The 16,195-nt window shown below is 39.6% G+C and overlaps 1 protein-coding gene across 3 annotated transcripts in view; it reads left to right on the forward strand.

Moving 5' to 3' along the window:
* The window catches only part of TMEM19 (transmembrane protein 19), a 30,352-nt gene extending 18,755 nt beyond the window's left edge, over window positions 1-11,597 (forward strand). For 2 of the 3 annotated variants that reach the window (XM_007082251.3, XM_042992755.1), the window contains one exon: window positions 1,299-2,348. In XM_007082251.3, the coding sequence (XP_007082313.1) occupies window positions 1,299-1,462 (164 nt within the window). In that variant the 3' untranslated portion in view covers window positions 1,463-2,348. Of the gene's footprint in view, window positions 1-1,298; window positions 2,349-11,338 lie in introns of those variants that run through there. The other variant, XM_042992754.1, reaches the window with a different exon arrangement.
* Window positions 11,598-16,195: the final 4,598 nt, after the last annotated feature.

Below are 16,195 nucleotides of genomic sequence, written 5' to 3' on the forward strand. Positions count from 1 at the left end.
TTAATGCCCACCCTCTATTTGTTTTTCAAGTCTGTTTGAGAAAGAATTATTGTACTACTCTGTACACATATGACCTACTTTTCTACTGTGACATAATGCTTTCTGTCCCCACTGAATTTTTAGCCCCACTCAAGATACATGGGAGAGTTGGTTTTCCCCACAATTTTCTGTGCTTTGCTTTTGAGGCTGTCCTGTCATGTCAGTATACTGACATATTCTGGTAGGTGTGTATTTCTTCCACACTCTGACCAACCATGTGTTCTCCTTTGACTCATACAGTGAAGAAGCTGGGAGTCTGGAGAAAGTTTCTCTGTGTACAGTCCTTCTATTTCTTTTCATGTGCCAAGATCATCTACTTGCCCTTATGCTTCGCTCCCCACCAATCAGAATGTTTGTTCTCTCAGATTTGTTAGTCTCATCTAGATACTAAGGAGGAAGCAGTCTGATTTTAGTTCAGGGTAAAGGTCAGTAACTACACACACACACACAGACTCACCGTCTCTCTGTCTCTCTCTCTCTCTCTCCCTCCCTCCCTCCTCCATCCCTACATTTTTTGTTTGTTCTTGTTTTTTTAAGAACCTAGGTTTATTCTAAACTGGGCTCTAACTGGGGAAGTTTCTGATCATATTGAGTGGGTTGAAAAAATAATCTGTTAATCTTGGGACAGATTAACTCGTTAATTCTTTGTGTGCCTCCTTTGTGCTGGCACCGTGCTGCGTCCTGGGTTTCCAGTGCAGAGGCCAAAGACATGATCCCTATTGGTCTTGCAGGCCTAGTCTTCTGGTTTCATGACATCTCTACTTTTAATGTTCTCCCTTCCACCTGTGAAGGAATTCGAGCAGTGTTGAGAGAACAGTATTAAGGTGTACTGAAAATCACATTTCAAAAAAGTCTATTGTAATTGAGGGTTCCATATCTCTCCCCATTTAATTATCCACTGAAATCAATTTTTAAAAAATTTGTTTTAAATGTTTATCTTATTTCTGAGGGAGAGAGACACAGAGCATGAGCAGGGGAGGGGCAGAGACAGAGGGAGGCACAACATTCGAAGCAGGCTCCAGGCTCTGAGCTGTCAGCACAGAGCCCAACGCAGGGCTCGAACTCACAAACTGTGAGATCATGGTATGAGCCAAAGTAGGATGCTTACCCTACTGAGCCACCCAGGCGCGCCTCCACTGAAATCAATTTTAAGTGGCTGAGAATCTTTCAAAGATTATATTCTTTGGAAGGGATGAGCTTATTTGTTTTAAATCAAGTCATTTGGATTTTCTACCTCACTTGCTTCTTTTCTACTCCAGGTTTAGATGAAAGCACTGGCATGGTGGTCAACAGCCCAGTGAATGAGGTGAAGTACATAGCAGGGAAACCGATTCTTGATAACAATGCAGTGAATCTGTTTTCTTCTGTCCTTATTGCCCTCTTGCTCCCAACTGCTGCTTGCCATTTTTGGCCCAGCGAGTGAACTTTATTTCATTTACAAAGGTTGAAACTGTGGTAAATTCAGCTAAATTTGCAATTCTGAGTTTCATCGTAAAAAGAATAATTACAATGGCAAAGAGGAAATATCAGCTCTTCCCATATTCCATTGTGATGAAATTCCACATTTTTCCTTTCATTAACTCCCTTGTAACAGCTAACATGTTTGTAGTGAAAGATAAGTATACACAGAACTTATTCATATTTTTCTTCTGCTGAGTAGAGCTTCTTGAGCAATGAAGCTGTGATATCCATATATATTGCTATATACTGAACTGAAAATTCCTACAGAGTAAATAATAGATTTTGTTCTCGTTAAACCAGTATAGGGACTAAAAGTGTAATGCCACATGTAACAGTTACCCAAATTGTAGTTTGGGGTGGTTTAAACTGATATGTGTATGTGGAATCCTGAATAAGTGTAATCCTGGACTCCATTACTTGCCATACACAATTGGGAAAAGTGTGGAGTTTGGTTCTTAATGAGCTATGAGGCCTACTCCACATTTGTTCTCCCTTTCTCAGGGTTAGTAATGGGAAAAAAGTAAATGTCTTTTTCATATGACCATTAGAAAGCATACTTTTTTAAGTAAAAGCAAAAAAGATTTATATCTAAGATATGTGCACCTTCTATTTCAATTGATCTTTGAGAAGTTATCTTGTATTTAATATTTTTTAATGTATTTTCTAGTTTTCTTTGAAATTTGTATAGGAATTTGTTTTACTTTGGCATCCTGAACAATTAGAGTCACTGGGAAACTATTGTAACTGTTTTTTTATTTGCTACCTAGAATTCACTGGAAGATGCTATGATTTCCTCTTCTGTACTTAAGTTATGCTCTTTTGTACAATATAAACTCAAATGAATTCTACTTTTCAGTTTTGTTTTTCACTTTGATTTACTGTGCACCAAAGGAGTTTAATATGGTATGGATTATTTTGCTCAAAGTATTTTAGTATATGTGCTGCTGAAGTGAGCACGTTGCTGAAAGTATTTAAAAATATTTCTCATGTGATTTCCACACATCCCTCCCCCTTCTTTTGCATTGAAATTGAAGAGAGATTGCATGAATTAAGCCACTATTATTTTAGAGTGGATAAAGCTTAGAATTCTTTACTGGTGGGGCGCCTGGGTGGCTCATTTGGTTAAGTGACCAACTTTGGCTCATGACTGACTTTGGCTCAGGTCATGATCTCACTGTGAGTTCGAGCCCCAAGTCAGGCTCAGCCTTAACAATGCAGAGCTTGCTTCAGATTCTCTGTCTCCCTCTTGCCCTCTGCCCTCCCCCTTTCATGCTCTCTCTCCCTCTCTCACTCGCTCGCTCTCTGTCAAAAATAAATAAACAGTAAAAAAAAAAAAAAAATTCTTTACTGGTGGCTCTACTACAGTGATAATTAAGACCTGTGTTGACTCAGGAAGAAAGAAAGAAAAGAGAGAGAGAGAAAGAAGATGGGGGGGGGGGGGGGGGAGGGGGGAAGGGGAGGGGGGAAGGGGAGAGAAAAAACAACGCAGACATCCTTAATCCTTAAGCCAAGCAACACAGTGTGTCTCAAGCATCGGTTTTCACCTTTGGGTATAGAGTGTAATCACCTGAGGATCTTTAAAAAAAAAACAAAACCCTTGTGTCTGGGCTTTGCTTCCAGGGATTCTGATTCATCTGTTCTAGGGTAGAGCCTCGGTGTTAGGACATTTTAGAGCTCTTGCTGTACATTAGAATCACATAGGGTGTTTTTTGTTTTTCTTAAATCTCTACACCCAATGTGGGGCTTGAATTTACAACCCCGGGATCAAGAGTCCCATGCTGTACCAACTGAGCCATCCAGGCATAGGGTGTTTTTAAAAATATTTGCCAAAACCCCTCCAGACAAGTAAATCTGAGCATCTGAAGGTGAGGTTCATGCATAGGTTATTTTTAGAAAACTCTCTAGGAGATTCTAATGTTTAGACAGGTTGAGAACTACTAAATAAGAATGTCCTAAAGCACCATATATAAAAGAAGCTTCAAAAGAATGGGACTTTCCATTTTTATGCAGACAGCTGTTAGTAGCAGTGCTGTATGCTCTCTTTTTGCATTAATAGCTTCTGGTAATTATACTGTGTCTTATGGCCACATCACTTACCAAATCATTCCCGTGTCAGTTTTTGATGCAGCCTGTTTATTGTTTGAACAGCCTGTATCTGTTCCAACATGCCTTTTCTCTTTTCCTGGTGATTCATCCTCATGACATACAATGGAATATAAATATTTATTGCAACCATCTTTGGGTTTGGTAGAATCACCGTATCATTAATGGTGTAGGGAAATACTGCTTGACAAGCCTTTATTTGAAAACCTAGGTCTAGTTGTGTTTTGGAATCAAAATCTTCAGATTTTAGAAAACTAATGGAGTACATATATTTTACTTAAATTCCCAAAAAAAAGAGTCTCAGGTGGTACCTATTCTCAAATACACTAATGTTTCTATGGTGAATGTATGAATAGTACCACCAAGTGTGATAACTGAACACTATAAAGAGAGCCTCAGATCAGGTCAGTTTTGGCACCAAATTTAGGAAGGAACTTTCTGTTTTCAGAGCTTTTTTTGGATATGAGAATTACAGATAAGGAATTGTGGCTCTTTTTGTTTTCTTTAATCTTAGATGTATTTTATTGTAACATCCTTCATAATTGAATATTTAACTAGTTCAACCTCTTCTTCCTCTTTACTGAATGAACAGTTTATTTTAAAAACACTTTCTGGGGCACCTGGGTTGCTCAGCAGGTTGAGTGTCTGGCTTCGGCTCAGGGCATGATCTTGTGATTCGTGAGTTCGAGCCCCACATCGGACTCTCTGCTGTCTGCAGAGCCGGCTTCAGATCCTCTGTCCCCATCTCTCTCTTTGCCCCTCCCCAACTTGTGCTCTCGCTCCCTCTCTCAGAAGTAAACATTAAAAACAAAACCTTTTTGATAGAAAAAAATAAAAACACTTTCATAGAAAGAACTCCATGTAAGAGTATAACAAAACAATACGTACTGCCTACCTAGGGCAGCCTAAAGGTATACATACCATTTTTATCATACTGTTATACAGTAGAGGAGAGGAAGGTTATGTGGCTCAAGGCTTTTGAAGCTTTTGAAGGAGACCTAAAGATTTCAAGGAGTGGCATATGAAGACTCATCAAATGGAGCTACCAGGAGAACAATGAATTGATACAACAGGTCATTCCATTCTTAGCTTTTCTCATTACTTGGGTTATGAGTGTCTCAACCAAGGTGTACAAATTTCTTTCTTGTTTCTAACTGCTGTATTTGTAGGATGCTAGCTTCAGAAATGCCAGACCCATCCCAGTTAAAGACCTAGTGGAGAGAAAAATCATGCAAGGTGAGATATAAACTCTGCCTCATGCCTGTAGTAGTAACGGCTGCTACCTAATATGCACGGCAGATATACTGGAGTGCAATCATCTGATGTCCTTCATCTGCTGTTGCTGATGCCATCACAGTGAGAAAAAAACTGTCTTAGCCCCCAGATCTCAGGTGAATTGTACATATTTTAAAGATGAAAACACAGTTATGCAGCTAAATTATTTAATCTCCTAATAGAGTATCTGTTGCTATAATTCCAAATGGTCCTGAATATTTTATTAAAAAAAATTTTTTTAATGTTTGTTTATTTTTGAGAGCGACAGAGTGTGAGCAGGGGAGGGTCAGAGAGAGAGGGAGACACAGAATCTGAAGCAGGCTCCAGGCTCTGAGCTGAAGTCTGACGCTTAACCGACTGAGCCACCCCAGTGCACCTGGTCCTGAATATTTTAAAAAGTATATAGATGTTCGGTATATGTTTGTTAAATTAAGTTGTTTGACTTTAATCAGTGTTTCCTTTAAGAGTCACTGAAAGCTGATAATCAGGAACATTGTTCTGGAAGAAAATAAAAAATAAAAAAAAACAGTTTGGCTACCTGAATTTCTGAGGACTGTGATGATTCCAGCATTTATCAGTCATGCGACACACTATTAATGGTTTTGAAACTAATGAGTCAGGAAATGATAATCAGGGTAAGGCTCCTAAAATTGTTTTCTCTGCCAGGACTAGACATGTTAACTCTCATTCGTCACCACCTTCAAAATTTATTTTATACATGTGGCAACCCTTTTTTTAATGTTTGGATTTTTTTTCTTTCTTTTTTAAAATTATTTTTTAGTTTTTTAAGTAATCTCTACCTCAATGTAGGGCTTGAACTCATGACCCCAAGACCAAGAGTCACACGCTCCACTAACTGAGCCAGCCATGTGTCCCAGATAGTTTTTCTTTTTTGTTGTTAATATTTAATTATTATGGAATACACTGAATTTATTTTTTTAAATATTAGTATATTAGAGATAAAACTAAAATATCCTTTTGCCTCCACAACCCCCTCAACAGACGTGGCCCTCTCCTACCTTTCCCAAAATAACTAGCACTAGAAATTTGAGATCTTTTCTACACAGTAATTGTGTTGGGTTTATTTTAACATATATTATTTTTAATCAATGAGATCTTGTTATAATTAATACTATGACTTTGCTGCTTTAAGTTGGATGCTTTCATCCAAGAAAAATCTATTAAGGAGAAAAAAAGGGTGAAAAAGATGTATACCAAAATATCAATGTGTTATTTCTAAAACATCTACAATCAAATGCATTTATTCTACCAATCAAGAAGATACTCAAAGTAATCTCTAGAAATTACCTCTCTTCTCCATCTACCCCTCCCCACCATTGTTTTAAATGGCTTTCCTTTTCTTTATAAACTACCTTATTAGTACTCAATTGAAAGACTAAAGTGGGAGTTTAGTATAACATAATGAAAAGTAACAGTGGATACTCAAAGCAGTACTCTAACACCTTCACTTTTAGATTGTTGCAAACGTTAATACAAGTATCACATATCTCTGTACCCGTGTGTATATTTTGAGTGTGATTTTTTTTTCCAATTTTTTACATTCTTCTCATCTTAGCTGCTTGCATTTGGAATTATACATGGCAAACACTTTTGACAAAACTGTCAACACGTTGTTGAATTCTAGAACAAAGAACCATAAGGAATCTTAGCCCATTGATCAGATTTGAAATTAAAAAATATGTATACCATCTCATACGAGTGAGTGTAGTGTTTTTCTAACACTGTCTTTTCTACTTGGAATTTCTTCCCTCTCTCTTCCCTTATAGATCCTTCAAAAACTGGCTTAGTGGCACTTCCTCTAACAGTCTTCCTAGGCTGAATTAGGTATGCCCATACACATTCTACACTTAACTACAACAGTTATCACACAATAAACATTTATTGAGTCGTTATATTAATACTTAACCTTCTTCAAACTGCTAGTCTTCTCATTGCTAAGAACTAGCATGCATAGGGGTGCCTGGGCGGCTCAGCCAGTTGAGTATCTGACTCTTGATTTCAGCTCAGGTCATGATCTCAGGTGAGATCAAGCCTTGTGTGGAGCTCCATGCTGACAGCACGAAACCTGCTTGGGATTCATTCTCATTCTCTCTGCTCCTCCCATGCATGTGTGCATGCACTCTCAAAATAAATAAACTTAAAAAAAATAAATGAAATAACCTTTTTCTTGATTTTAAAGCAATATATCCATTATATAAAATTTAGAAAATAGGAAAAAGGTGTAGAAAGGAAAAAAGATTTATTTCACATCTTGCCCAGAGGCAAGCACAATATTTTAGTATATGCGCTCTTCCCATCTTTAATCTGAGTGTGATTGTTTGTTTTTTGGGTTTTTTTACATAATTGTGGTCACACTATACAATTTCACAGCCTGGTATCATCACTTAACACTAAAATGTAAACACTGCCTTGCTATTAAAAATTATGTGAATATGTTTCTGATGGCCAGGAAATATTCCAGCTTAGAGAGCACCATCTATAATTCCTTCTTGGGGGGTTTTGGGTTATTTGTATTGGCTATTAAGTAAAAAGTAGTCTAAAAGCCAGAACTGGCAGTATGGTTTCATTTTGGTTTAAAAATATCCATAGCTATATAGCCATCAAAAAAATGTCAAGATGTATATGCATCCTTACTGTTAATGATGCCTGAGAAGTGGGATTATTAGAGTTTTAACACTGTCTTTATTTTAACTATGTTTTTTATATCCTCTACAATGAGTATTCCTGTTTTTGTAATTAATAAAGTATTTTTTGTTAAAGGGGGAGATGGAATAGGCAAATGGCCACCTGATTTATCACAATACAGTACAGAGGGGACATGATGGTTTTTCAGTAAATGGTGCTGGGTTATTTAATATCCATATGAAGAAAACAAAGTATCTTGACCCCTTCTTCATATCATATAGAAAATCACTTCCAGGGGCACCTGGGTGGCTCAGTCGGTTGGGCGTCCGACTTCGGCTCAGGTCATGATCTCGCGGTCCGTGAGTTCGAGCCCTGCGTCGGGCTCTGTGCTGACAGCTCAGAGCCTGGAGCCTGTTTCAGATTCTGTGTCTCCCTCTCTCTGACCCTCCCCCATTCATGCTGTGTCTCTCTCTGTCTCAAAAATGAATAAATGTTAAAGAAAAAAAAAAAAGAAAATCACTTCCAGATGTATTACAGATCTAACTGAGAAAGATTAAATAAAGGTGTTGAGAAAAATAGAAGAACTTTGTGACCCTGGAGCATGGATCATGATTTCTCAAATGGGACACAAAAGTGCTAACCACAAAGAAAGTTGGACTATATTAAAATTAACTTTCTGTTCATCAAGACACTATTAAGAGTGAAAAGCAGCCCATGTGTATCCAACAAAAGGTTCATATTTAGAATGTAAAACAATTACCTGCAAATCAGTTTTTAAAAGAAAAATAGAAATAGAAAATGGAAATATGAAGTATAGAAATAAAGTATAGGCAAAAGACCTGAACAGCATCTCCATAAAAGAGAGTATCCACATGGACAATAGACATATGCGTATGTGCCTCTTTAGGTCATCAGAAAAATGCAAATTAAAACTACACTGGATGGTGGGAGGAGGGAAAAAAACTATAGTGTGGAATGGTCACAGGATGCAAATGGTTTATAACAATGAGAATGAACAGCCGACACTGGCACTCAGCCTCTCAAAATGGCTGAAATGAAAAATGACAGAAAATAAATGTTAAAGGAGATGTAGTATAGCTGCAACTCTTACAGGGCTGGAGGGAATATAAATTTGGTGTAACCATGTTGTGAAAGTAAGTATTCAGCAGCGTCTACTAAAGTTGAACATACATAGTTTGACCCATTCATTCCATGCCTAGCCATATTCTCAAGAGAAATGTTCATACCAGTTCCCTTCATAATGGTCAAACTGGAAACTACCAAATGCCCATCAGCCATACCTCAGATTAATATACTGTGGAATGGTCACAGGATGGAGATGCTGTATAACAATGAGAATGAAAAGGGGCTCCTGGGTGGCTCAGTCGATTGAGCGTCCGACTGACTTCAGCTCAGGTCATGACATCATGGTTTGTGAGTTCAAGCCCCATGCCGGGCTCTGTGTGGGCAGCTCAGAACCTAGAGCCTACTTTGGATTCTGTGTCTCCCTCTCTCTCTGCCCCTCCCCTGCTTGTGCGCGCTCTCGCTCTCTCTCTCTCTCTCTCTCAAAAAAACATTAAGAAAAAAACAATGAAAATGAACAGCCTACACCTGCTACACCTGCACTGAGTATAGATGAGTTGAGCAAAAGAAATTAGACTTACAAAAAAATGTACACTGTGATTCAGGGCACCTGGCTGGCTCAGTTGGTTGAGTGTCTGACTCTTGATTTCAGCTCAGGTCCTGATCCCAGGGTCATGGGATCAACCCCCACGTTAAGCTCTGTACTGAGCATGGAGCCTGCTCTCTCTCTCTCTCTCTCTCTCTCTCTCTCTCTCTCTCTCTCTCTCTTCTGCCCCTCACCCCAACTTGCTCGTTCTCTCTAAAGTAAGTTTAAAAAATACATACTTGGATTTCACTTACATAAAGAACAAAAATGTGTAAAACTCATTTGTGCTATAGGAGGTCAGGGATAGTGGTTACCTGGAGGATAGAGAATGAATGGAAGTTTCAAGAGAGGAGCTTCTGAGGTGCTAAAACATGTTTCTTGATCTGGGTTTTGTCTATATGAGTGTGATCCATTTGTGGAAATGTGTCAAGCTAAACATTTATATGCATTTATTATTTCAATAAAAAGATGAAATAAATATCACAGTAAATGGAATGTTCTATTTGATGATTATTGCTTTAAAAAGAAGGAAAGAAAATACCTAAATCCTTTTGTGAGTGTATTTTGGTGTAGAGGAAACCATGATTGTTGAGGGGTCTGGTCCCAGGCATACCATTCTGTTTTATATTTCTCACTATTTCATGTCCTGTCTCACCTGAGCAGTGATAGAGGGTTTAATCCCAACGTAGGGAAACCTGGGTTTTAGCTTCCAGTCAAACAAACATTCATTTGGTAACTCTATGCTTTAGGAACTGTGTTTGAAGTTGGTGAATCAAAGAAGAGTAAGACAAGAACGGTGCCCATCTGATAAGAGTGGGGGAGACAAATGTGTGTAACTAACCACCATGAACAAATATCAAATACAGTGTGTCTACTATGATTTTTTTTAAGTGATTTTATTTTTGCCTTCTGGTGCCCCTTAAAACTTCCCATAACTTTCTATAAAAACTCTGGAAAACCCTTGACATTTCTCTTATTCCTAGAAACTAGTGGGGAAGTAGGTAGGTGAGCTGTGAGAGAATAGAGAACTGTGTCCCCCTTTCCCACAGCAGGCTTCTAGCTTGAAGCAGGTCCAAGCTGAGAAGACTAAGTCAAATTTGATTTTTTTTTTTTTGCTTTTGTTTTTTAAGCCAGGTATGGCTATTTTAAATGCTGAACTGAGACTAATGACAAAATTGAAGGTTTGCTGATACTGTTCGTTATGGGCTGCATATTTGTATGTCCCCCAAATTCACATATCGAAATCTTAACCTCCAGTGTGATGGCATTAGGAGGTGAAGTCTTTGGGAAGTGATTAGGTCATGAGAGGGGAGGCTCATGAATGGGACTAGTGCTATTTTCTCACAGGAGTCTGAACGGATTAAGGCACTGGTGTGGAAGTAGGAAGGGAGATAGAGGCAGGAAGAAGAGATGTGTGTAAAGATAGTTTGGTTGTCTAGGCACGGCAGATGGCTTAAGCTGGTGTTATTGGATGATTTTGGTAGATAGAAGATTAAGGCTGGTGCTAGCTTGGGGGGTGCTTTTGTCGGCTATCTGGAGGTTGCCTGCTGAGCCCCTTTTTGACAGTTCTTGAAGCAGCAGATGCATCTCTGGTTCAAGTGGCTGCCTGCAGCAGTTATCTATTAATGCAAACCATCCCAAACCTAGTGGGTTAAAGCAAAAACCATTTATTTGCATTTAGTTTTGTGGCTGGCAATTTGGGTTAGGATCAGCCGGAAAATTCTGTTCCACATGTCAGCTGGGCTCACTCAGGTTTGCAGAGAGTTGACAGGCTGAGGTACTAGTCAGGAAGGCCTCATTTGTATGTCTGGCACTGGATGGCACTTGCCTCTTGGCTGGGCTTCTGTACGTGACCTGTCTGTCATCCTCCAGTATGCGTTTCTTTACACTGATGACACAAGTGTTCCAAGAAAGCACAAGTAGCAGCTGCAAGTTCTCTTAAAGCCTGGCCTCAAAAGTCTCATGATGTCATTTCTGCTAGTCATTAGTCAAAAAAGTCCAAAGGCCAGTACAATTCAAGGGGTGGGGAAATGTACCCCACAGCTCCATGGAAGGATTAGTTACACTGTAGAGGAGAAAGGTGATAGAGAGGTGTGATGCCCTGGGGGCCATTATTCTAACACTCTACCACTCTTACTTCCTCAGCTCCTGGTCATCATGCTCTTTCTGCTGAGATATTCCCACTTGTCGGGCACCCCTATTGGACTGGATTCAAGACAACCTCATGATAGGGTTTTACCAGATGACCTACATAAGCTGCTTGGGAAAACTGTCTTGCTTTTACCATGCCTGGAATTGCTGGCCAGTTCAGGGCAGCAGGCTCTCTCTGGCTTTAGCATCAAAGACAGTCAAGCATTTGCTTGCCTTTTGGAATCCCTGGCAAGAGTCAGCCCCCAGGATGATATAGTCGGCTTTAACTTTCCTTTAAAAAAAATGTTTATTCATTTATTTTGAGGAGTGAGGGAGGGGAGGGACAGAGAGAGACAGGGAGAGAGAATCCCAAGCAGTCCCCGCACTGATGGAGCCCAGTGTGGGGCTTTACCAACTGAGCCACCCAGGCGCCCACAGCTTTAACTTTCTTAGGCATGACTTGGGCACTAGTCCTCTCTGTGCCAACTAAAGGAAACACTCACCAAAGTTACACTTTAAGTCTTCTCCCCAAGTGGGATTCACAGTCCAGCTACCACTCACTTTAAAGAAACTCTTTGGGGGTGCCTGGGTGGCTCAGTCGGTTTAAGTGTCTGACTCTTGATTTCAGCTCAGGTCATGATCTCACAGTTTCGTGAGTTCGAGCCCCACATTGGGCTCTGCACTGACAGCTCGGAGCCTGCTTGGGATTCTCTCACTCCCCCTCTCTCTGCCCCTCCCCTGGTCACATACATTCACAAGCTCTCTCTCTCAAAATAAAGAAAGAAACTTAAAAAAAAAATGAAAAGAAACTCTTCATTACTTGCTGAAGCTTTCTCCTCTCTGGCCTCACTTTATAACGCTGATCTGGCTGAGGAGCCCAGGAAATGTGCCATAAGTTGTTAAGTTCTCCATGGACGGCTGCGTGTCATCTTGGTGGCTTGGCAAATCAAGATGCTCCCTCCAGAGAGTATAACAACACATTTAAAGACTGAGTTTTGAAGGGGTATGACTTTTTGAGGGGGGGAAAAAAGTTCACTGAGACTAGAGATTAGGTGGAAGGCAATGAAGCCAAAGAGGTAGATTGCGACCCATTCATAAAGGACCCTAATACTAGCTGTACGATCTTGGGACAAAAAACAGTATTCGTCTCTCTATATGGAAAAATGAGATTGATATGCATTTATTTATCTATCTACTTATTTATTTATGTATTTATTTGTTTTAGAGAAACATTATTTATTGATTTACTTATTTCACTAGAGAGAGAGCACAAGCCGGGGAGAGTGGTAGAGGGACAGAGAGAGAATCTCAAGCAGTCTCCACACTCAGCACAGAGCCCGATGTGGGGCTCAATTTCATGACCCTGGGACCATGACCTGAACCAAAATCAAGTCAGACACCTAGCCAACTGAGCTACCCACATGACCTTATATGAATATTTTCTATTCCGCCATATTGTTGATATCACATGAGTTATATATGTGAAAAGCCTTTGGAGAAAACGTGGGGGAGGCAGAATAATAGTCCCTAGAAGATGTCCATGTTCCAATCCTCAGAACCTATTTACATGACAAAGGACTTGCAGATGTGTTCAAGATTAAGAACCTTGAGATGGAGAGATTATCCTGGATTGTCCAAATGGGTCCAATTGAATCACATGAACCCTTAAAAGTAGAGACCCTTTCCTGGCTGTGGTCAAAGAGAGATGTGACAACAGAAGAAGAGTCAGAGAGATCCTGGTTTTGAAGATTGAGGAAGGAGGCTATAAGTCAAGGAATGTGGGCAGCCTGTAGAAGCTGGAAAAGGCAAGGAAACATGTTCTTTCCTAGAGCCTCCAGAAAGGAACGCAACCCTGCTGACACCTTAATTTTAGGACTTCTGCCCTACAGAGCACTGAGGCAATAAATTTGTATTGTTTTAAGCCGTTAAGTTTATGATAATTTGTTTCAGCAGCCACAGAAAACTAATAGAACATGCAGCAATAATGCAGCAACAGTCTCTGGAGCTAGAACAGTCCCCTGGATTCAAATCCTAGTTCTTCTGCTCAGTAGCTGCATGACCTCTGTATCTCAAGTTCCTCATCCATAAAATGAGGCTACCAACAGCACCTAGTGCATGAAGTTGCTGTGAGAATCAAGTAAGTTAAGTCATCTAACATATTTAGCACAGTCTCTAGTATATATTAAGCAGTCAGTGTTATCATTACTATGTGACATGTTTATAGTGCCATGCAACTGCAAGGTAGTTCTGCTCTTTTATATTTATTATTATTGCTATTATTCTATGAAAAAGATAACTCCTAATATTATATAAATGAACTGTGCCATATAATTCACTTCGCCAGAGATAAGAAAGATACTATTTTTTTAAGTTTATTTATTTATTTTGAGAGAGAGAGCATGCACACGTACATGTGCAGAGGAGGGGTGCAGAGAGAGGGAGAGAGAGAATCCCAAGCAGTGCGGAGCCCAACTCGGGGCTCTAACTCACAAACTGTGAGATCATGACCTGAGCCAAAATTAAGAGTCAGATGCTTAACCAACTGAGCCACCCAGGTGCCCCAAGAAAGATATTCTTTTTCACACTTCGCTATTTTAACCAAAACCTCATTCTTAAGCTTTTGGTACCATTTTTCTCCTAGTGAGAAGAATGGGTGCCTACTATTAGGCCTAAGGATCCCTAGGCTCTTTGGCCTTATCAATAGTTATTCCCCTACAAACATGGCCTTCATGTATCTAGGCCATCTAGACTATTCCTAGTCCTAGAATATATCCTATGCTTTCCCATATCTCCACATTATTCCATACTTGAGGGTTCTGGCAGAAGTTCACTGGCATCTGTAAGTAGACGTATGTACTTTCATGTTAAAAATTAGATCCTCAAGTGATAGGAGTATGGTAAAATGATCTCTGTGTCCACTTGACAAATTCCTGTACTCTTCCACTTAATTCATATCCCCATACCCACAGCCAAATACGCTTAAAGCCTTTGAGGAAAGAAACAGGAAATATTACAAGTAGTAGGTGCTCTCTAAATGTTGAGATCACCATTGTCCCTGCTCAGTCTCCCTTGGGTGGAAGAAGGGAAAAAATTGGCTTAAAACGAAGCATGGTCTTGGGGCACCTGGGTGGTTCGGTCGGTTAAGCATCTGACTTCAGCTCAGGTCATGACCTCATGGTCCGTGAGTTCGAGCCCCATGTCAGGCTCTGTACTGACAGCTCAAAGCCTGAAACCTGCTTCAGATTCTGTGTCTCCCTCTCTTTCTGACCCTCCCCCGTTCATGCTCTGTCTCTCTGTCTCAAAAATAAATAAACATTTTTTAAAACTTAAAAAAAGAGAAAAGGAAGCATGGTCTTAGCTATCTTTATGTCATGTTTGCTGGCCTACTTCCCCTAAGAGCTTAATGAGTTTCACCAATTTTTACATAATTAACAAAGCAGGTAAAAATGTGCTCCTGGAAGATTTTCTCACTACCCATCTTCCACCACCAGATTTTTGTGACCTAATTGTAATCAGGGTTACTAAGGTGCTCTGACTTTGTCGGTATGCAATTCAAAATGCAGCCTTCACAAGATACAAATGCTCTTATAATTAGCATTTTATTTATTTTTATTTTTTAAATATATTTTTATGTTAAATGTTTATTCATTTTTGAGAGAGAGCACGCGCATGAGCAGGGCAGGAGCAGAGACAGAGGGAGACACAGAATCTGAAGCAGGCTCCAGGCTCTGAGCTGTCAGCACAGAGCCCGGCGCGGGGCTCAAACTCACAAGCCATGAGATCATGACCTGAGCCAAAGTCAGATGTCTAACCAACTGAGCTACCCAGGCGCCCCTTTAATTCGCATTTTAGAACAAAAGGAAATATAAACTTTTACACAAAACAGTTTGGCTTTAGTTTTTAAACTTATTTTGTAACGATGAAACACATACAAAGTAGACAGAATAATATAATGAGCCCTGAAATATCTATCACTCAGCTTCGATAATTAATATTCTGCCATTCTTGTTCCATGTATACTACATTCATGTATACTCATTCCCAATTCTCACTTGATTTTCTTATGGGACTATTTTTTGAGGTAAATGTTTCTACATTGAAATACACAAGTATTTTTAATGTACAACTCTGACAAATGATACGCCCATGTGAGGCACACCCTATCAAGATACAGAACATTTCTATCACCCTAGAAATTCCCTTGGTTATTTCCTGTCAATCACTCCCCTTCCCAGAGGTAATAACTATAGATTAGTTTTGTCTGTTCTAGAACATCATATAAATAGAGTACAGTACATACTCTTTAGTGTCTGGCATTTTTTTTCATTATAATATCTGAGCTTCATCTAAATGGTTGTATGTGTTAGTGATTTCTTCTCATTGCTAAAAGGATTCCATTGTATGTTGTCATAAACAACCTCTAAGATGGCTCTTGGTTTAGTCTCTTTCCATACTGAAGAGAGCTAGTCTGTGCAACCAATAGGATATTGAGGAAATGATGTATATGACTTCTGAAGCGAGGTCATAAAAGACATTACAGCTTCTACCTTGCTTTCTTTTGGATCATTCATTCTGGGGAAAGCCAGCCTCCATGTCAGGAAAACAGTTAACCAACCAGTGGAGAGGCCCACATGGGGAGAAACTGAGGCCTTCTGTCAACAACCAGCACCATGTGATATAAATCCTCCTGTCAAGTCTTCTACTTGGCCAAATTCTTGACTGCCGCTTCATGAGGGTTTCTAAGCCAGAACCACCCAGCTAAGATGCTCCTGAATTCCTGACCCACAGAAACTATGCTCATGAAAGACATCAGTCCATAGTTTTCCTTTCTTGATAATGTCTCTGATTTGGTATTAAGTAATGTTGGCCTTA

Source organism: Panthera tigris, chromosome B4 (genome assembly GCF_018350195.1).
Source record: "Panthera tigris isolate Pti1 chromosome B4, P.tigris_Pti1_mat1.1, whole genome shotgun sequence".
Taxonomy (NCBI): Eukaryota; Metazoa; Chordata; class Mammalia; order Carnivora; family Felidae; genus Panthera; species Panthera tigris.